Genomic DNA, 22,970 nt, shown 5'->3' on the forward strand with positions numbered 1-22,970 from the left:
CTGCTCTTTGAGATTTCTACTTGAAGCTTAGTTTAAAATAATGTTTTTGTGGCACTTTGTAAATGTTTGCACCCAGAGTGTAACAACCATTTCACCCTGTGTCAGTGGTAGAATTCAGAGCTGTTCCTTTGGTGCAGACAAGGTCTGTGTGGCTGACTTGTGTGGGGCAGGAGTTTGTCAGTAGGTATCAGATGAGCAGATGTTGTGTTTGTGTCTGCTGTCCTCAGTGCAAATACTTCTCCACCGCAGCTCCAGGTAAACAACCACCTTCCTGTTTCTGTAAAGCCACAACCTGACTGCTGACCAGGGTGAGAACCAAACCTGGCCTTAAAGAGTCTGCACTAAATATGGAACTAGTTAAGGTTTCTCTGGAAAACAGAGTCATTTAAAGCTCTGTTGCATTTGCTGTTATTTAATGGATTTACGGACTGAATAATTTTCCATGGTGACTGAGAGGACACAATGTGTGAGGGCAAAATGTGATCTTACAGAAAATAATTGGTTCCAGTAGTTTATGAAATACAGTATGGAATAATGGAATTAAAAATGGAGAAAATGAAGTAGAGAGCACTCTTTCTAAGGAAGCTGTGGAAATCGCTTTACTTTGCTGTCTTTCAAGCAAAGCTCTTATCCACGTGGGCAGCCTGACATTGCAGGGTGTGGGGTGCAGAGCAGAAGCTGGAGCTGTCCCTCCCAGAGTGTTTCTGTTGCGGGCACCTTACAGAGCTCAGCACAGCTCACGCTGCAGCCGCCGGCTCAAACCCGCCCTGGCTGCGGGGGCATTTCCCGGGTGAGGAGCAGTGCCGCTGACTGACTGGCAGCCTGTGGAGAGCCCCGGTCTGCACTCTGGATTTGTGTGCAGGCATTGCTTCCCTGGGAAGGACTTCCTGGCCCACTGCTCCAGGGGAATGCCCCAGTTCAGAGCATAGGTGCCAGCAGGCAAAAAGCTGCAGGATGCACAGGGGCACCTTGGTGAGGTGTAATGGCTCTTACTGCAGTGTGATGGCTCAGCTCCGTGGCATCGTATTTTGGTGCCTGTTAGTTTAACAGTGATGTGGGGGAGTTTGATGCAGAGTTGCTGTCAATTAACTCTTCACAGCTCCAAGTTTGTGACAAATCCAGTTTCTGAAACCTCATTGAGGGGAGGGAGCAACTGGCAACGTGCAGTTCATATTACATGATACACAGCATATGAACCTTACAGATGGTTTTGAAACAGGTAATAACAGGTAAAATTTCTTTTTTATATATTTTCTTTATTATAAATTACTTCAGTGTTACTGCTGCTCAATACAACTGGTGGAAAATGTTCTGTGCTCTCCAGTGAGCATCCTCTCACTGGAACACAGTCATAAAGAATCTTTGTTGTGGCTTGGCTCTACATCATCTTGAAGAAGAGTATAAATTTCTTTGGGGAAAAAAACCCAAAGCAAAATTATATCACACTGATTCCAGATTAGCTGTATTTTTTTAATGAGGAATTCTATCTATAGTTATATTTTGTCCTTCAAAGTGTTTTGCAGTATTTTAAGGATGCTAAAAGCATCTCTTGCTGAAGTAAACACTATCCTCAGTCATCAGCTTGAATACCCTAGGGGTTGTGAAGTTGTCAGCACAGTAACACAGCACTTCATTGGCCTGTGCTCTAACTCCACTGAAAGCTATTGCAGCACCCTTTCCTGAAGGAGGAAATGTGCTGCAGTTGATCACCTCTTTAGATCAGCTCTTTTTCCCATGACTTTATGCTCGGCTGTGCTTGATGATGCAGTTCCTGGTGTTCCCTGCACAGAGTGTGATGGCAGGGCTGAACTGCACAGCCATTCTGATAAGTACTGCCTGCCTACAGTTTGGGGCAAAGCACATCCTGGATTTGAATCATTTTATTACTACTAAAAATATATTTCTCTCATTTTTTCTTGCTAGTTTCAAACTTCACAGGGGGGGGTAACCTGGAGGGAAAAGCTCCAGAGTGTGTAGTGTAGAGGTGAGAGTTCCCATCACTGCATCACAAGATCTGCTGACACACAACAGCTGCAGCCACGTGTGCCTATCCCATTGTGCTTCCTCCCTCCTCTGCCTTCTTACCAGGTAGTTGCTTTGCTGTTGGACATTCCCTGCATGAGTGGCTGCAGGGAGCTCCATGGCTGATGTCCCTTGGCTTGCTGGATCCGGGAATGTGTGTGCAGGCTGCAGAGCGTGGCAGGGGCAGCGAGCTGAGGGAGCCTAAAGGTTGCTTGGTGTCCTGCATGGCAGGGAGTGCACTCTGCAGCTGAATGTTTCCCCGAAGGAGATGAATGAGGGGCATTTTGCAGAGGGGTTTGAGTTCGTGAATTTTTTTCAAGTGGCAGATGATTCAAGGCTGGTTTTAATGAATAAAGTTATCACCAGTGAGAGGAATGTTTGTTTGTGGTGAAAGGGCAGTATCTTCTTAAATTACCAGGACTTCAGAGCTGTCTTGGTTTTAGAAGCCTGCTTTTTTCACAGTTGTCACTTGGGTCTTGGCTCCTCCCTGTCTGTGATAACCAGAGAGAAATCTGAGCCCATACCTTTGAAAAATGCTGATTTACTGCAGGTGAATAGAGGTGCAATATTAGAGTAACAAAAATCTCATAAGGGTGAACCATGGTACAATCTGTCTCCTGCTGTGATGTTGGGTGGCTGTTGGACAGCTGGTCTGAGGTGGATTTCCTGCAAAATGCAATCTGAGTGGATATGGAGGTTTTGTTCCTCAGGGGTTTTGAGCCCACATGTCCACAGGAAAATAGTTGTCCTGTCAAACAGTAAATTTTTCCTTTACACCAATGTCTGGTTGTCCTGGCCTCTGGGCAACACACACTGTGTTTTTATTGTTTACAACAGAGTTACATGGTGAATCACAAGGTCTGAAACGCATTCTCTAGGAGAACTTGCACCCTCATCCCGGTTTTCCTGCTAGCTCCTGTAAAGTTTTAAGCAGCTGACCTGCAACTAAACTCATAGATGATCCAAAGCACATCAAAAATGGAATCCCTCACCCCAACCCACATAACCTCAGTGCCTGCACTGTACGGGGTGTGTGTTGTACTTCCCCAGTACCAAGTATCACTCTATTGTTATTAGAAATATTTGTTTCAATCATCCTCTAGGAAAAGCCCTGCAATGCCAGGTTTAGGGCTTGACACCAGACCCTGTGAAGCTACTTTCCTAGTCCTCAGCCCCATTTTTTGGTAAAAGGCTCTGGAATTTACAGTGAACTCTGACTTCCAAGAGTTATTTTCTATCATCACACTTGCTACTGCACCAAATGATCAAGAAATGCCTGGCTATTTTTGAGGGATGCTCCTTGTAAGAAACTCAGTGAGTTTTAAATATCTTCAGAACGTTAGGACTAATTATATGACAACCTGCTGCCAAAATTTGTGTTTGACTCCTGCAGTAATTTGTGTTGGATTTTGGTTAGCACTCTGGTTTGGAATGTTTACGTGTAATGGACACTGACTATTGCTGTCAGCCCCTGTACTTCCTGCACAGTGCAAGGCAGTGAAGATCAGGTTGAGCTTTACTGTTGGTGGGAATCTGGGAGTTGTGAGTGATATTGGAAGAGTCAAGTTTCTCAAGTTGCAGATCCCAGCCTGTGCTTTGCCAGAGCTTCATCTCCTTCTATTCAAGTAGTTACGTGTGCTCTTAGTGGTTTTCTTACTAACTTAGTGATTAGAAACTTTAAAAAAAAATTCATAGACACTCCTTTATTTTGAAACCTGCTGCATCTAATTAGTACTCTGTAGTTACTGAAATTGGTGATTTATTTTATTGTCCTTACTGTCATCTCTACTATTTATCAAGAATTGATCAATGTGAATAATTGTAAGGTTTATGACAAATGTTGCCAGCGTAGCTCCCTAACTGTAGCTCTCACACCAGTGCCATCCTACGGAGGTACCCCGTGAAGGTACAGTGGAGGTACCTCTTGGAAGCAAAGGGATGCCTGGAATTTTGTTCCCAATGCAGGCCAGGTCTCCTGCACTAAAAGCTCCCAAGGGTATTTCAGTGAAGCTGCTCCTTAGGTCGGTCATGTGTAGGGTACGCCCACAGGTTTCAGTCCTGCCCCATTTGCTTCCCACAGCAGTGCTCCACTCCTGCCCTGAACCCCTCCATGTTTTGCAAATCGCAGGGTGAATGGACTCTTTGCCACCTGCGTTTGTTTGTTCTAGCTTGGAGCACCTGCACTCTGGCAAGGCAGGGTGAAGACTAACTTAGATGTAAAGGAGGGGGCACCCAGACAACACAGGACAAGATAAATGCGTGTGTGCAGAAGGAACAGGAGCTACCTTGCTTTCCAAACCACACCACTTGAGCCAGAGTCATTTAAAACCAAACACTATCAGCTGAGAGAAAAGAATTTATTAGAAACTGTTAGACACTACACGAAACTAAATTGTATTTTTTTCAGTAGCCAGCACTCCAGCCTACATACACAGTGCTGTGGACTTCAGACAGCCACTGTGCTTGTAAGGTTTATCTTTAGAATGAGACATTCAAGCAGCATGCACAGTGAGAAAGAGGAAGGGGTGCAAGGAAAAACCTTTTGATTTGCATAAGTTCACCGAAGGTACACTTTAGTAATTGATTTCCACAAGGCAGATTGGATTGAAGGAATCGCCACTACCATGAAGGCAGCACAGGGGCTCAGCTCCCCACCTGTGCCCTCAGAGCTGGTGCACGTTGGGACGTTTCAGTAGAAGGTGTTTCGATAAACAGAAATACACCTTCATTCTATGGGAACACAACCAGGACTCCGAGATTGCTCCCCTTCTCAGGCAGCTGCACCAGCAGAGACCTCGCTGCTTTTCAGGAGAAACAGGAGCAGAGTCTACAGATTAAGGCAATGCATTTCTTTAATTCAACATAGAAATTGTAACAAACTGCATATTTTCTGATAAATTCTGAAGTATTTAATTGTAAAAAATAAAGTTACTGATCACATTCTACTCTATCTTCTATTCTGCGTTAGGTTTTAAAATACAGTGGAGCATCACTATAGTCACTGCCCCAACAACGTGGCAGCCAGTGACAGCTTCTCTTCCACCCAGCAGCTGCAAAACAAGAAACTAATGACCCCTCCCTTCTCCCAATTCAAATCCTCCCTTGTTTCTTCCCACCTCCTCCAATTTCCACCTCTCTTCCAAAAGAGGAAAAAAACCCACTTGAAACACTTATCTTACTCCTGAAAGGAGCTTTATAGCAAGGCTCAACTGTATAGACTAGAACAAGATATAAAAAGTGATTAAAATCCAAAAATTCAGAGAAGGAAAATGTAATAAAGTACGCATGGCGTGATAAACCAGGATACACATAGCAATTTGCTACATTTTTCAAAAAGTGCTAACCAATTTTAGCTTAAAATAGTTCAAGAGATCTTACAAATTGCTATCATACTGTAAAACTGAGTATACTGAAAAGTCTAAAACCTGACTTGACTGTAGAAAATGTATTATATCTGTTTCTAATTTACATAGCATTTGTATTTAGGCACACAAAAATAAATATAGACAATCAAATGCTTCATTAAGTCTGCAGAAAGTTATAGTTAAAACCAAGCAATCAACTGTTGTGGCAAACATCACATTTTTACACCTCTCTCTCTACCCTATGTGTGTGTTACACAGGGGTGGATATCCCTTATGTCATCCTCAGGCTTCTGAAAAAGTTACTTAGAAGGTGAGACTGTTTTCTGCCAAAACCAGGTAATTTGGGAACTACTTGCTACAAAGATAAATTTCTCAGAAAAATCAACTGATGCTTTCTGTTAAAATGTTTTATTCCTGCTTCTGGGCCAGGAGGCTTTGGGCTGGAGTGGAAGCCAGGCTGAGCCACCACCAAAGGCTGTTATGGCACAGCATGACTGGAGGGTTGTGTGACAAGATTTGAATAAAACTGTGTAAGAGTAAGGGAACAAATCAGAGTAAGGCTCCTTTGAGAGGGATCTCAAGCTGTTCTTTCGCTAAGGAGCACATGGGTGATCTCAGTATTTCATCAACCCTCCCTGCTGCTGCCTCAGTAAAACTGCTCTTACCTGAGGTGCCAGCTTTTCCCAGGCACACCCAGTGACCCCACAGCTGTTTTTAGAATGCCTGTGGTACCTCTAATAACTCTCCCCAGGGCTCAGGGAAGCAGGAACACTTGGCTTCCGGTGGCACAGGCTCACCAATACCAGTCTGGTGATTCATGCTGCAGTCCCTAACTAATGGAGAAAGCTATTATGCAACTGAGACTGGCACAGCTGGCAGTCTCTGGTCAACTGGGAACCTAACAATAAATTCCAGCTTTCTTGATTTTACTTGAAGAAGAAACTTTTCTGTTTCTGAACTAGCTTTAGTACACTAATTTCCTGCTAGCCTAAGGGCACAACCTGAGCTGAGGTTAGCAGTGTGTGGTCATTGAGGGCTTTCAACACATAAAAATTATTCAAGTTATCCCACTATCTTGAAACAAATTGAAAAACATCACAAACAATACCAAGCAGCATAATTTTTATTTGGTGTTACAACAGCTGTGCAGCACCCATGCTTTTGGGCACCACATTTTACTGTTTATGACTTTTCTTTTTGAAATCTAAACAGTTGTGTTCAGACAACTCTATGTGCTTTTTTAATATACACATTGTGACCCCTGCATTCAGCCTGTCCAGTTAACACTAGAAATATTTGTCAAGGCAATTAATTATTTCACCTTTGCTATAATTAGGGAGCAATCAAAAGAAAAATTTTACTTTAATCTGACTGATCACATGTACTGTACATACCTGTTCCAAACCCAACGTACTCAAAGGTTCTAAGTTAATGCACTCTCTTATTCAAGTCAAAATGCTGTACATCTAATTATCCACACAATCGTACATTCCTAATGATTCTTCTTTACACCTTTATTCTTTTTAGAAATCTGTTTTAAAAAGGAATAAAGAAGTTGCCCTGAAGATCTATATTTCTTTAGAACAAAACATTATACACTACCTTGAAAAATAATTTTATCAAAACCAAATTCAAATCACTGTCATGTACAATTTTCAGTTAACAGTTCACATTGAAATTGCACTTTGCAGATAGAATAAAACTAAAAAATGAAAACATATTTTATTTCCTTTCACAGGAGACTGCCTCTTCAGGATTTTTCTTCCGTGAATGCTTGTATTTGTCTACATACGCTTTCACTAGATTTGCCACTTTTGCAGAATTAACTTCTCCGCTCTTGCTATGACAAACCTGCAACAGTTTAAAGAACAAAAACGCTTGAAACATTTCCATTGATTTGCCACAGTCCCACATTATTCATTTATCTCCTGACACTTGTGATTCTTCCATCCCAGGCAAAACATATTTTAAAAGTCATAATACTTTCCGATTGCTTCCCAAGTACTTCTGAATTCCCATTCAACTTTTCCACACAATAACCAGATTCTGTTCTGAGAAGCCAAAGAAAGCTCTTGTGGATGGAGAAAGAAGAAAAGTATTTTTGCTTCTCCATCTTCCCCCTTTCCAGCAATCATAAGCTGTTCCCACAATAATGACAAACCCACCCCAAAGCTTGCTCCAGGTGAAATGTGTGCAGCTTGGATTACTGGACCAACTTACTTTATCTACAGCTTTCCGCACAATTTCTTTGTATTCCTCCTTAGTGATATCTTTGTTTTGGTAGAAAGGTTTAATCGCCAGCTTGACCTCTTGTGCTGCTTTTTCTTGAATTAACAATTTCTGAAGAGAAAACAAACTTGAGCATTATATTTCGCTGCCTATGTATCTTTATCAATCACAAATTAAAACTTTAGAGGAAAAAGGTTGCTACAGAAGATTAGAAAAGCACCCCCACCCCTGCTCCCCCCCACATTTCAGCTCTCATGGGAGCTGCTGTGCTCTAAGAACAGAACATTTTCCCACAGCAATTCAAGTAATATTTGTAACAGTGCTGCTTTAAAGACTACATTAAAGAGTCAGAGGCTAATCTGTGTCCTCTGACTGCCACAAAAGCATTACATACATGATGGTATGGAGTATGTTACACTGAAGGGTTATTGTCATAACTTGCTATTTTTCAGTATATCAAAATGCATTTATATAAAAAATTAAAATGTATATGTTTTAATGGAAATATATAAACAGTGTATATATAAATACATGCTGAACTTTGAACTTGCCTGGTCCTTCTTCGAGCTATCTGCACTGGCTTCCACTGTTACGCTTGCTTTGTTTTCTCCCAGTTTTACAGCTGCATTAGAGCTCTTCATGTGACCTGATGACGTTGCATTACCCGAATTTGGTCCCTGAACTGTTCCCACGTTTCCCAGGACTGCTGCTGGAGCAGGCAAAGCTGGAGCACTCATGCTGTTACTTACATGAGAAGCATTTGGAATACCCTGTTTTAAAAAGTTACCAGTAGTTAATATGTCATTCTATATGGCAATGTGCCTTTCTAGGAGTCTCAGCTGCTCTAGAACGAGCACAAATACCACATGCTTTGGTTCATTACCTAATTTCCACACTGCCCATGATTATGGAAGGTACACACATTACATTAGATCTACTCAAAGAAAAAAACAAAAAGAAAAGCTTGAGAAGTAAAGCATCTTCCATGTCACCAAAGTGGCTGCCATTTTCTAGCTCTGATCCCAGTAATCAAATAGCCTGCAAACCAGCACCAGGGGAGGTAGTACAGGGGGAAGGAAGTTTATGGCTGCAGAATCAATCTGATTTACAAAACAGAACTGTGATAAGTAAACATTTTCTAAAAAAAATCAGCACCTAAAAACACAAACAAAAGGTACTCAAAGCCATTTACTTGCATTCCTGCATCATAATGATGCTGCTTTGAAAACATCTATTTTCATGTTTGTTATCAGCTTGAACTTGCACATATAAATACACAGGCAAGAGATGAAACATTGTCTGAAGTACCAGGATCTGTTTTTCAGAAAAAGCCATTTTCTGGCCATTTCCAGACATAACCAAAAGACAATATACATACTTTTGAATTGAGAAATTAAGTAGCTCTCAGACTTCAGATAGAAGCCATTTTTAGAAAAATCCCAGAACATCCTCCTGACATGTTTCTGGCAGGCTTCTCTAAACACTGCTTTTTTGCAGGTCATCACCATTACTCTTTACACATCTACATTTATCTAAATGGAAAATAACAAAATGGAGCTGAGCTCTCTGGAGAGGAGAGAGAAATGGAACTGTTATAATCAGCATGCTAACGCTCACCAGTATGCTCTCTTCATTTTCCTTTCAACAGGAAGGACAGGTGGTGTCCTGCACTATTCAGTCATTTCTGTTGTGCTACTGAGGGGTTGTTGAATGAAAGCTCAAAGAAAAAGCAGCAGCAGCTGCAAGAGCATTCAGGTTCATGGACACCAGTCCACAGAAGCAGGTAAGAACAAGTGCAACATGGGCTTTACAACAGCCGACTGCATTTTGCAGCAATACACAATCTTTACAGTAACGTATTTATTACTGCATTAGATACTCATTTCAGAGGTTTGAAGCCTATGTCATATCTTCTTACATTTTTGGAAGTTAAATCTACTGGATTTCAAATTGCAAAAATATTTTAATAAAGACAGGAGGAATTAATTAAATTAATAAGCAATCTACCAGGGTTTTAATTCCAGCACTACATTGTTGGTTTACTTTGCAGTGTATTTCATATGGCCTGTAATCCCACTCAGTATTTCCCACAGCACTCAACTCTCCTTGTTCTGAGTTAATGAATATGAGCAGATGACAGCAGCGAAAAGTGAGAACAATGTAGGCCATTTATCAGTTCACTTCAGATCTTTAGAGATGATGCATGAAAACAGAGGGCTAGAAATCATTTGTTCACTTTTTCAACCTGGAATGTAGGGGAAAGTGGTTTAGGTTAGAACAGGCAGCAGCAAAAGAAAAGCACAAACCCTAGTCAACTCCTGAAGAGCCCTTTACTTATCCTAAACGTAGCATTACACCTTCTTGTAGCACCATGGGTTCTCCAAGTTGTTCATATTCCTTTCCTTGATACAAAAGCTCTGAATATAAACAGCTAGCTACAGGAGGAGCTCACATACACCAGAATTGTTTTAAAGGTATCTTGAGAGTCCTTAAAAGATGGTCTGACCTGCCCTAAGCATGGCAGAGTCTTTTTGAAACTGGAGAAATAAAATGGGAGTTAGGTCTCAAACAGGGCATGCAAAACCAGGAGAGTCAGGTAAGAAGAGGGAAGTAAGAAACACATAAGAGGCCTCAGAAATTATTAATAAAAAGGCTCAAAAGATTAAACAGAATAAAAAAACATGTGTGGGGAAGCCACTGAGATGGTGACAGCTGGAGAATGGAAGTGTGGAACAAATGAGTGCCATGCAGTACTTGGCAATTTTCCTCTGCTGATAAGACCCCCACAGAATGAGAACTGCAACACAGGAGTTTAGATCACTTCCTGCATGCTGCTGAAAGGGTATTCAAGCATTTCCTAAAATGCTTTAAAATCAGGTTTGGAAGGGCAAAATTTAGTTTTGGAAGCAGTTCACTTCTAAGATAGAAAAGATAATGGACAACACTGATGAAATTTTTCAGCGTTCCATTACCACAGAAACACAGTTATGATGTTTTATGTTATTATATAAAAGCTACAGTCTCTGAACAACTCATATGCTCATGGATGCTTCCACTTCAAATTTGATACAGGGTGGAAGAAAACAGGCAAGAGAGAAAGAAACTGCAAGTATAAATTTATGGTATTCAAGATAAAAAAATCCTTAACTGGTCTTATTTCACTACTGTTCTTGCCATGGCTTCTGATAAAGCATACCTGCAATTGTTTTCCATCTTGCTGTGAAGCAATGTAGTTGACTTGTTGAGATGGTGGGGGTGGAGGTGGAGGCGGAGGTAATCCCTGAGAAATATTTGTGGGAGCAGCTACCTGTATGAGAGGCACTCCGGTAGGGAGATGCATGGGCATTGGAGGGTGGATGTTGAAAGGATTTCGTTGCATATTCATCAGGGGAGGATGGACACCCACTGGGTACGGGAAGATATTCATAGGTTGGTGCTGTGCATTCACTTGTGGCATTACATTCATTTGTTGCTGCATCATATTTATTGGTAACTGAGAACCATCACTTTGCTGGTTGCCTTGGTCTTTCAGGTTTGGATCTGCCAAAACAAAAACCACCAGACAGTATATCAAGAAGAAATTCTGTACTTAATAAAGCAAAAGGGCAGCCAGGTGTCTAAACTCTTAATTAAAGATGTATTATCAAAAAGCTTTCTATAACTTGAGTATTTTCAAGATATTGCATGGCACTCACCACTGTACATGCCATGAAACCAAATGCAGGCTTCCAGGTTTAAAAAGTTCAGGTTACTTTGAAAGCCTATGTTGTGAATTTGTTTTCTCTACTTGTTCCCATAACACAGCCAATAATTATTTCATCACAATGAAACTACAACTTTTCACCAAAGAGCAGGAAGAGAACATAATTTACCCAGTTCTGCAATTGCAGAAGGTTAGTCACACATAACTACATCAGAAAGTCTCTGCTCCAGACTCACTGTACAGTTCTGGTAATTACAGAAATACTCTGTTGGGATTTTTCACACCGAGAAATAAGTCATCCTCAAACCATTGAGGAGATATTCATTTTAGGAAAGAGTTGTTCTAAACCCCCTTAATAGTACAACAGGTAAAACCTAGAAGTAAAAATAACCTCTGGGAGTAGTAGGTAGCACTTCTTAAATTACTTTGATATCCCTTCTTCTCTTCAACAGAGGCCAAAAAGTTAAAATCCAGACATAAGCAGCAAGCCTTCCAGAAGTCAAGAAATTAGTTTGGAAAAATGATTGATAAGCAAGCTACAATTTAAATGTCCTTCCTTAGAATTCCTTCCTTGAGGAACCCTGTCATGTAATTCACAGGGATCGTAATCTAAAGCCTTACATGTCAGCCCAAAACCTCATTTGTAAAGGTAACAGGATAATAGAATCACTGAGGTTGGAAGGAACCTATTGAGACTCCCTGGTCCAGCCTCCCTGCTCAAGCAGGGTCAGGAAAAGCAGGTTGCCCTAGAGGACCATGTCATGATGGCAACCTAGCCTGTTTTATCCAGTTATGAGAGACTGTTGTACTATTATCAGCTGAATTCAGGTTCCAAAAGTGAATAACAGCATGATTGTTCCTGAACTATATGAAAAAGTCTTTGAATCAAAAAATGCTTTCAGTTACAGTTTTGTTAAGTTTTCCCTGTAATAGATAGAAGGGTGACAACGTTGCCTCAAAACTAGGAAGCCACTGATGCCGTTCTCTCTCAGAAGATGGAGAAAACTGCTGGCATATGGGATGAAAATGGATAAAAATGAAAGGCAAAACAAGGAGAGAGTGCAAGAGTGCAAGTGTGGTTGTCTTCAGAAATGGATTTCATAGTTCTTGAATTCAATTCACATCTATCTTTCAAGATTATTAATCAGGGCATCAATAACCTCTGGATGACTTCTTAACTATTCAGAATCAATCTCATCTACAGTTCAATTAACTTACTTTCTACCAAAAAATTTATTTCTTTTAGATATAAAAACCCCTCAAAAACTGATTTAGATTTATATTGACATTTTAGAGGAATTTTAATACTGAAATACAGTAAACACACTGGTTTTGTACTTATAAATTACCCTAGATTTTTTTAAAAGCATTTAAACAGGACTGTGCTTATCTAGGAGCAAGATAAACATCAACAAGCTGCATTGTCATCTCTAAAATCTGCTGTGTAGGTCTGCACAGGCAAATTCATGTATTTTTGAAATGAATTAGTCTTCTTAAAGTTGTGCAGATGCTAAGAGTAACCATGAAGATATGCCTTTACTTCAGCCAAATCAATTTACTTCAGCAGCATTCTTCACATGCACAGTCCTTAATAAAGTCCAAATTTGGACTTTATGCAAAACCAAGAAGCCATCAAATTACAAGAAATCACCGAACTCCACACCTTTACTCCTCCATATTGCAAAAAGAGTATGGATTCACCCCAAACTGATTTTTAAATAATTAATCTGCAGACCAGATCACGGGGCAATGTGGCAGGATTTTGTTCAGCTACTGCATCTGTGACTAAACAATTATATTTCAAAACCATTAATACCTTGTTCAGGTGTCTCCTCTTCTTGTCTCATTCCCCATCCAGACTGTGGGCTTGATGAATTGCGTCCCCTTCTCGAATAATAATTCTGCACATCAGCAGGCAAAGTCTTCCTCACAGCCCAGCTGGATGCAGATGTCCACCCAGACCTGTCAGCGGGTGTATCAAATGAATACTCTTGTTCATTCTTACGCTTGTATGGCTGCTGTTCTGAGAACCTTGAAGCTTCATTCCCAGAACCATTTGAGTTCCCTGAGAGAGGTTTTCTGTTTTGCCAGTGATTTTCACTCTGGTCTCCATACATGAAACCACTTCGGCCACGGCCACCTCGGCCACGCTGACCTCTCCCTCGATTCGGAATCCAGCCTGAACCAAAGTTTTTATTCCAAGACTGTCCTGCATTATCGTGCCTGCCCTCTTCCCAATGTGGGTTCTCTCTCTCTCTGTTCCTGACTTCAGGAACAGAGTTTATCCTCTCCATTACCCAGTCTGGACAGTCATTCCTCTGCTTATCTGAAGAACATTGATCTTCATTGCTTTTTTCTGTATTACTGTCTTTCTCTTTTTTAAGAGTTTCATTCTGTTTCTCTTGATCACTTCTCCTGTATCGATCGTTTCCTCTGGGACCCTTCCAGCTGTCATTTGCCCATCTCTCTTTCCATCGAGGTGAATGACTTTCCCTCTCATTTCTAGAGAATGAAGAACTTTTATTTCTAGTCCTAGATCGTGACCTTGATCTAGAGCGTGACTGTGACCTAGACCACCTCCTATTTCTTCTTTCTCTGTCACGATCTCTTCTTTGATTATCTCTATCACTGCTTCGAGACCTGGATTTTCGCCTTGGAGACGAATCCTTAGTTCTTGATCGGGAAGATGATCTCCTGCTTTCCCTGACACTTTCCCTTTTGGGAGATCGAGATGGTGTTTTTTTCTCATCTATGTGTGTGTCTCTCTTTGGAGAACAAGACATGGATCTCCTTCCCTCCCTCACAGTTACCTTCTTGGGTGATCGTGAGCTCGTGTCTCCAGTTGTCTCCCTTTTAGGGGATGGTGATTGAGATTTCCTGCCCTCTCTCCCAGAAGGAGACCAAGTTGTTGATGGAGAGTGAAATCTAGATCTTCTAGTTCGAGCCTTTTTCTCTTTTCTGACCTCTGGCTGGCACTCTCTTTCTTGAGGAACAGTTTCATCTTTTCCATCAGAACCTGATGCAGAGTTTCCCACATCACACTGCAAGGTGTTCACGTCTTCTTGCTCTGTACTTTCAGGTGGTGGTAATTGTTCAATCTTAGGTTCATTCTGGTCACTGCAAAATGAGTCACAGTCCATTGGTATCATTTCATTGTTATCTTCACCAAAATGTTTATGTTCAGCATTTACCAGGGGTGACTCTGAAGTTCCACCCTCTTCACTTTCTGAAATGGTATTCTCTTTTAAGGGTTGTTCTGATGCACTGTCTATAGAAATACTGTGTATTAATGCATCTGGTTCTTCATTTTGAACAGGACTTATATTTGCACAGTCTACTACTGGCTTTAGTTCAGTCTCAGAATTATCCATTTCCATGGCTTCAGGATGCTCAGGCAATTCACTTCCAGGGCTCTCTAATGGCTGATCTTTTCCCAAAGGTTCCAGATGTTCCAACAATTCATTTTCTGGACTAGCTATAGGTTGATCTACTTTTGTCAAAGTTTCTATGTTCTCCATTAATTCTTTTTGAGGACTACATGATGTTTGATCTACTTTTTCAGAAGTCACATGGTTGTATACATCATCTTTGGGACTAGCTACTGTTTCCACCTGTTCAAGAGTATTTTCACAATCATCCTGATTGGCAAGATCTACATTTTCTTCTGTAACATCTTTTACTTCAAATTCCTGACTTTCACTTCCTGAAGTTAGTACTGGGGGTTCTTGGAGAGAAAAACTTACATCTGCATTGCCTGAAGTATCTTCATCTCTGTCACATTCTCCTGTAGTTTCCTCAATTTCTGCATGCTCACTACAGCTTTCCAATCCATTAGCAGATTCCACTTCTACATTATTCTTCTGTGGGAGGCTTGCATTACTGCTCTCATTATCTGACTGGTGGTCTTTATCTAAAGTTAGGCCTGCTTCAGGCTCAGCAATGTCATCATCTTCCACTGAGTCACAGGGTGATTTTTCAGAACGTGCAGAACTTCTCAGTTTCTTTTTAACTGCAGGTGTTTGTTGTTTAACTGCTCTTTTAGACTTACGCTTTGGAGGAGCATTCCCTGCTTCTGAATGAGTTTTATTCAGAGATGAGTTATTGCTACCAGGGGCACTGCAAGCAGAACCGCTTGATCGAGGGGAGCTCCGAGACTGACTCAGAGGCTCGTTTTTGCTGTTTCGTGCAGACCTTCTTGTAGGAGTAGTAGTAACTGATTTCCTCCTACTTCCTCTAGTGCCAGATGAACCAGAAGCTTCCTTTTTCTCTTCTCCTTCTTGGGTGCACGCAACAGCATATCCTTTGCCTAAAGATTCTAATAAAAACAGAAGACATTAAGATTTGATAGTAACCATTTATCTGAACATGTTTCAGAACATAAAAGGGCCTTCTGCAGTGTAACAGGTATCAACAGATATCCTCAAATAATACAATTTAAGATTTACTATGAAATACTGCCACAGCCTTTTTCCTTTTTTAAATGGAAACTGGTTGTTTTAAAGAACAGAAGCAAGGTAAGACACATCAGACATCTGAGCACACACTTTAGAAGCAGTGCTAGCCTGGCTACATGGACAGTGATAGCATGCACAGTGAAACTGTTATTGACACGGCTGCTCAAAGACAGTCAGCATTCAAGCTGTTAGAAAAGTAATGAATTAACCACACAACACTGTCAGCATATAGCAGTTCCTGTCACTCTGTACCACAGGCCAGTTGATAGTGAAGCACAGTACTAGAGAAAGGGACATTTTCCAATGGCCATCAGTGGATGATCACATGCGCAGCAGTTAATCAGACACAGCAGTCACAGTGCAAACTTATTCACCAGTTATAGGGCAAACTGAACTTAAACTCTGCCACAAGACACCCAAGGTGCCTGCAGACTACACTTCAGCAAAAAAATAAAAGCTCTACAAAGAATGACTAAGGCACACCTAGCAAGCAGCTCAGCTCTTGTGTTGATACTGCACTAATTTATTTCATACCATCTACCATTCGACAGAAGTCCTGGTAGGGAAGCTAAGGGTTATATTCACTGCACAGGGAAAACTGCACTGTCAGTACCTACAAAAGCTTCTGGTGGACAGCTCAGAAATTAAAGATTAATGATAATTAAGTAAATGTACTTGAACATAATACTTCAGAACTAAATTAATTTCTTGGGATGTACATTAATTTGTTTCACACTTTGTGTAGATTTCAGGAAGCATCAAGAATGTGGTATTTAAATGAATTATTTTACAGCTTCAATTTCATACATGAATAGTGCAAACTAAGAAAGATTAATTGCTATGAATTTTGCAATCTCTCACATCACAAACATGTGATTTTAACTCTGTACATTATTTCCCACGCTTTTGCTACACTAAAATATTTGTCTAATGTATTCACAAACAGATTTTTTAAAAGCAAGATTGGAATAAGAAAAGGAACAGCAAAAAAGCCTCTTTCTACCACTTACTGCTTTGTTAACAGAACAAAAAAACCTATCGCTGTATCAAATGCAAACAGGAATCGCAGAGAATGAATTCCATAACCACCTCGCTAGCCTTTAAGGACTATAATCACAGCCTCTGACCTTCCTTGCAAAGACACAATAATTTGTTTAAACACAAAAAGAAAAACGTAGTGGTTCTGGGTTTTGCATGCCCAATGATCGAATAACCATTTGAGAAAACGAAAACCAAAATCAACTGTATAGAAGGTACCATGTATTTAAAAGAAAATAACATGATCGTAAAGAACTTCCAAAGGAATTTCAAGAGACTGACACTATTTTGGGTATCTACTCTTACACCAATCATTTTGTTACAAAGTGACTTTACAGTGGCTAAGCAGCACTTACTCAGCAACAGGTGGCTGTCTCAGACTAATTATGTCTTCCAACCTACTGCAATAGCCCGGAAATCAAGTCAGATGTTACATGACATTTCAAGTTTTAATATATGTGATCATTTTCTTCAAGGGAGAAGAAATCATCTTACAATAATAAAAAAAAAAACCAAACCAGTAGAAAACAAGTCGAATATGGGAATCTGGACAGAATTAAAAGGCAAATTACTTTTCTAACACATTCAAAAATCTACATGTGAAGCACAAACCCCTTTTAGCATGCCCTATTTGTAAAATGTTAACAGAAAAGCTTCACAAGCTTTGGACTTGGACCAAATAAAATATATTTCAGCTCACTCTTTATTGAAAAATATTTTAATCACATAAAACCTGCATAATGCCAGCATAAATCATAGTGGTATTTGCAGATTCACTAATGCATTTTCAGATCAAGTTAGTAAAGAAGACTATTTAATGGTAACAGACTACTAAAAGTGCAGCAGTTACAGGGACGGTTCAGACACTACAGTTATCTGGTCATCATTGATATTTGTGTGCCTCCTTGTACAACCCTGGAATCTACTGTCAGCTGTTACTCTGATGCAAAACTGTATACTTTAGCTGTGACCACAAGCCACACCTAAGAGACAAGTGTAAAAAGAAAACAAAAATTGGTTATGCTATGATCTTTCAGGCCCAATTTAGTAAAAAAAGCAAGAACCAGTTTGCACCTTTTCTTAAATGCGTCTATTTTCTTCATTCTCCTTTTCTCCACCTTTTCAAAAAGTCAGTTTCCTTATATATATATATATTTGCCATGCATCTCTAACAGTATTCAATTAGGGTTCTCTTTACCTTTGTCTTTACCTTTTCTTTTGCATGCCATCTCTTACCCAGATACTATATAAAAACTGAATGGAGAAGGAACATTCACTTAACAGATTATGACTAAAATCCTCAAGGGACAGCTTCATATCCACCATCCCCTGGTTTTACTAGGAAATTTTAAGACTCTTACTTCCTGCATGCTCTTTATCAGTAGAAAGTATATAAATAAAATGTGAAGATGACTTAAAACTTTGAATCTTAAAACACTGTAGTATGATGGCACTAATCTTAAAATTCAATTTTTGTCCACAGTACAAGTATCAAAATTCTAATCAAGACAACTGACAAAATTCTGTTCTAAATATAATTTTTTAATGCTTCTGGTGCATCCTAACAAAAAAGCCTGACTACAGAAGTAGAAAGGTAGACAGAGAAGTCAAGAGGTACAAAAGTCAGTCAACATGTATACTACTAGAAGAAAAATGGTTAAGAATCAGTTACATTGCACTGCCAAACATCAGAGACCTGAGGAAGCAACCTATCCATTTTTCACTGGGAAATGTGGAGGTGAAATACATACCTTTAAAAATAATAAAGAACATGAATGGAGCTTTTTCATGCTCCTTCTGCTACTTAATTCCTTCCAGTAATTTACTTCCACACAATTTTCATAGGCCAGGAGACCCAAATCTGTCCTATCTCTGCCCACTAGACATGTGAAAGTGGCATGATTCCCAGTCCAAAGAAGGTGTTAAGGTACGAAGTCTAGCCTTAAAAAACTGGATTCCTTTGTTTCTACTTCTTTGAAGTTGTGCAGCTGTTTGGAAGAGAAACTACATTCTTGCTGAGTAGAGAGACAGAGGCTGTTAAAGTAACTGGAGGAAAGCAATTCCTCCCATATCTTGTCTTCTGCTGCTTTCCTGACAGACCACAGAGCTCCAGTACTTTTGCCCTGTAGAGCTTTTAGGCAAACTGAAAGAGATCCATACGCTTCACTGCTTCCTGACTAATGTTCTTCTCTGCCAGAAAAGTTTGCTCCTCACACTGCACAATATACCCCTGAAACATGCCATTCATAATGCATCAAAATAAGATTTACCCTTGAACAATGGCAAATGAAGAAAGAAGAGCATAAACGGAACAAATGTTGCAATTAGAAATGGAATTAAGTTACATAAATGCTTATTAATTTAATCTTCAAAAGAAAAAGTTATACCAGCTTTGGGGTAGATTATTCATATTCTGTATTCTAATTTCAGAAATTAAGTAGCTGACTTTGCATCAAAACAGACTTTTTTTTCCCTGTTAAGTGTAACTAACTCTGTTTGATTTCTGATAATTGTATTTTAACAATACTCCACATGAGCTATAAATAAAACTTACAAAAAAAAAGTTTACCAAAGTTTTCCAAAGGCCTGATATTTGTTGGAAGAACTCTTCCAGCCACTGCAGAAGAAGTGAGAAGAAAGGTCTCAGCTTCAGCTCCATAAGATATTAAAGGAACACTGCAAAGTAAAAGCAAAAGCAGCGACATTAGTTGTTTTAGCTGCTTGCAGCAAGTCTTGGAATCAATGCACAAAACCAAAACACACTGGGCAACTACAACCCTTTCAACTTCATCACAGCTGGAGAGAAACACAAAGCTGACAGTGAACAAAACTTTCCTTGTCATATTTAATTTCAGGTTAATTTTATTGCCTGATATATGAAAACCGCTTGAACAAGGTATGTTATGTTAAAGCAATATGCATCTGGCTTTCTTTAAAGTCAAACATAGAGCAGTAAGAGTCAACAAAGTAGTAGGTTATAGTACTGGAAATAAGGGTCTGAATGCTGATTTATTACTTCATCAGAGCAGCAACCTTTTCAGCAGAAAAATGAGAAATAGTCTACATGAGATTTTTAGAAAAGGCTCTTTTTTTTTCTTCATACAAACAAAAGAAATATATACTCGGTCAGACTCACGCAGCAAACCTTAGGCAAAAACAGAGCTCATTAGCTAGACATCTACAATTTTTGCATTAACACTGAGTTGGAATGAAACTTCTCCTAAGAAAATGTACATGTAATAAATTTATTATTTGAATCAGAAATGCAATTCTTTTATAATAATTAAAAAACTCTTAACTTGGTATTTTGACTTTAGTCTTTGTTTTTATACCAAAGAGATATATAACTCTGTAAGAGTAACTAATAAGAACTAATTTCTTATTGTGTTATTTTAAAATAAGTTATTTTTATGTTATATATTTTATATATTTAATAATTCATATTATTTTTTAAGTTATATTTTTGCTTTACACTCTTAAAAATATCCTTAGGGCATGTTTTAACACACATCTGCTTTCTGACAAACAACCCCATAGAATTATTTTATGTTCTCTGTTTCACTCGATACAACTCCTATTAGCTCTTTCTAGATGTAAACAGGATTTTTTCATAAATTATTATAGAAAAAGTGATAGAACCAACCCATTAAAGTAGAGTACAGAGTGGTGTAGGGAATCAGAATCAAACTGATGTTAAAGCAAGCATAGTCTGATATTTAGAGATAGAAATAATTTTAAAAGTTCATTGAATATTAGCTTCCAAATAGAAAACATATTCAAACTCACATTTCTGTGAAAAGGTAACATATTAAGATGCATGAGTCTGTGGAGTTACTATGCTTGTCACAAGTACCAAAAAAGTATTAGGACAGAAAAGAATCTGTTGAAATAAAAACACCAAGCAGCAAATACACAAAAAATTTAACAAGTTAAATGCAAACACTATTTAGTTTCAAGAAAATTATATTCTATCTAAAGAGCAATTTAAATTAATCAAACTCCAAACTTAAAGTATGAAGATGCACTATGAATCCAAAAGACAGACCTTTCAACTCTAGCAATCACAGATGAACAGGACAATTCCAGTTCTTGTCTCTTCTGTCTGATCCCTGCACTGACTTCTGTGAATTCTGGACTGAAAGACAAATTTCATACAAGAAGTTATAAAAAGTAACTTGGACAATTTTGTATTTCAGTAATTGCTCCTACCAATGACTTTAATTTAAGTGTATTAGAACTTTCAACAACAATGATTAAACTATGCATTGGTAATCGCTTAGAGGAAAAACACAGTTGCAGCAAACGCAAAAGAAGTCCTAAATAAATAAAGCAGATGGAAAGGAAAACAGGATGAAATGTCTCTGCTGGGGAGTTGAAGGATGAAGAAACTTTGTATCCTTGACAGATAAATTCTGTTGCATGCATGGCAAAAAGTTCCTATTTTACAGACTGTCAAAAACATACAGATGTAGTACATTTTTTTTAATTAGGCCAAATTGTCCAAATAACATTCTTTTAGACTCTTCTTTTTCTTCCATCTATTTGATGAACAATTTTTTTTATATACCCGTTCTTAAGTATTAAGCTTAATTAAGTATTTTGCTTAAGGCAAAATTGCTTCATGGATGTTTAAAGTATTCCTCTGGGAATCAAAGAACAACAACAAAGATTGTTTCTGATACAAAGCAGGATATTTACCATTAACCGTTTTGGTAACTGCTGTTGTAATAACAGGGCTAAGCCTTTCCTATTCAAGACTTCCATTCAGCAAGGAATTAAACATGAACTAAAAGTAAAACTCTTATTGAATCAATGAGATTAAAATACTCAAATGTGTGCTTCTGAAACCAGGGTGTGCCCTTAACAGTACTAATTTTAAAACGTTTGTGTTTATCTTTTAACTGCTCTTCATCAATGAATAAATACTCTGGCAATCTTGAGACTATTTCAAGGCAGTATGGTAGGAGCAGAAGGAACTTCAGAATCTACAATACAATAACCCATCAATTTATACAAAGCACTAGTACATACTAACCAGTCATTTCTACAGCTAAAAAAGGATTCTTCACTGCTACCACCAGACAGAAGTGTGCTGAAGAAATTTCTTCTGATGCACTCATTCCAGCAGGTCTGTCTTCTGGGCTACACAAAAAATAAATTATGAATTAAAGACACCCAAAATAAAATAATTAACACTAAATACATGAATATGCACTGCAATTAAATTAGGTCATCAAGACTTTAGCTCAAAAAGCAGACACCCTAATAGCTCCATAGGTATAGGCAGAGATTTGCAGTTACAGCAAACAAATTTTCTCTATTCAGTCTCTAAATTTTCAACAACTGCTATGCAGATAAACTTCATATTTTATATAAAGCAAAATTTTTAATACTCCACAGGCATTATGAATAAATAAGCTTGATCATTACTATTGCACAATTCTGCTACCTAAAACTTCCACAGCAAGTACAGCTCGAGCACCTTCACAGCCCTGCACAGCAGTTTACCAAATGTTTTGTTTCAAGTAGCAAGAGAACCTAATGAGGGTAGCTGGGATTCTCCTTTGCCCTCGGGTAGGATTACAGAATTGAAGATTGTCTGGTGTGCCCAGTTACCGGGCCCTCCCACAGGGGCACGACACTCAGAACCCACTTTGTACTTCAAAAGATAACACCACCAATTTATGCTGCTAACAAGGCCCAGCCATGCTCTGTGTGCTGGCCTGCTGTGTTTGCAGGTGTGCAGGGAGCTCTGCTGCCGGACACTGCATGGGCTGCAGGGGAAAAGCCAAAAAACAACCCCCAACAACAAACCATCAATAGTCCTCCAGATACTCTTCCCACACTAACATACACTGATCCATTTTTGTCACAGCACCTAAAGGGCTCATGCCACCTCAAACCTGGCTAAAACTTTCCTGTTCATTCCCTGTAACTGGTCATTTAAAGCAGGAATTTAGAATGCTCCCATAATTTCAATTCAGAAAAATGAAAAATAAACTTTGTAGTGGGATATATAAGAATACATGTCTCCATATGCAGTCATTATCCAAATGCTCTATCAAACTTTGGCACGGAGAGCTGCTTTTGCTGGGAACATACCCTGTTTTATCAGCATATAAATATAAATAAATATACATTTTATAAATATAAATTTTA

General features: G+C 39.1%; 1 protein-coding gene across 3 annotated transcripts in view; it reads right to left on the minus strand.

Annotated features, from left to right (window-relative positions):
* Nucleotides 1-4,365: 4,365 nt before the first annotated feature.
* Nucleotides 4,366-22,970, minus strand: part of SCAF11 (SR-related CTD associated factor 11) — a 50,130-nt gene continuing 31,525 nt past the window's right edge. For 2 of the 3 annotated variants that reach the window (XM_015628493.1, XM_015628494.2), the window contains exons 8-15: nucleotides 21,847-21,953; nucleotides 20,857-20,946; nucleotides 19,381-19,487; nucleotides 13,136-15,634; nucleotides 10,813-11,156; nucleotides 8,168-8,386; nucleotides 7,608-7,727; nucleotides 4,366-7,238 (exon numbers count right to left, since the gene is read on the minus strand). In XM_015628493.1, coding sequence (XP_015483979.1) covers nucleotides 7,110-7,238; nucleotides 7,608-7,727; nucleotides 8,168-8,386; nucleotides 10,813-11,156; nucleotides 13,136-15,634; nucleotides 19,381-19,487; nucleotides 20,857-20,946; nucleotides 21,847-21,953 — 3,615 coding nt within the window. In that variant the 3' untranslated portion in view covers nucleotides 4,366-7,109. Of the gene's footprint in view, nucleotides 7,239-7,607; nucleotides 7,728-8,167; nucleotides 8,387-9,559; nucleotides 9,862-10,812; nucleotides 11,157-13,135; nucleotides 15,635-19,380; nucleotides 19,488-20,856; nucleotides 20,947-21,846; nucleotides 21,954-22,970 lie in introns of those variants that run through there. The other variant, XM_033514237.1, reaches the window with a different exon arrangement.

The sequence above is a fragment of the Parus major genome, chromosome 1A (assembly GCF_001522545.3).
Source record: "Parus major isolate Abel chromosome 1A, Parus_major1.1, whole genome shotgun sequence".
NCBI classification, from domain to species: Eukaryota; Metazoa; Chordata; class Aves; order Passeriformes; family Paridae; genus Parus; species Parus major.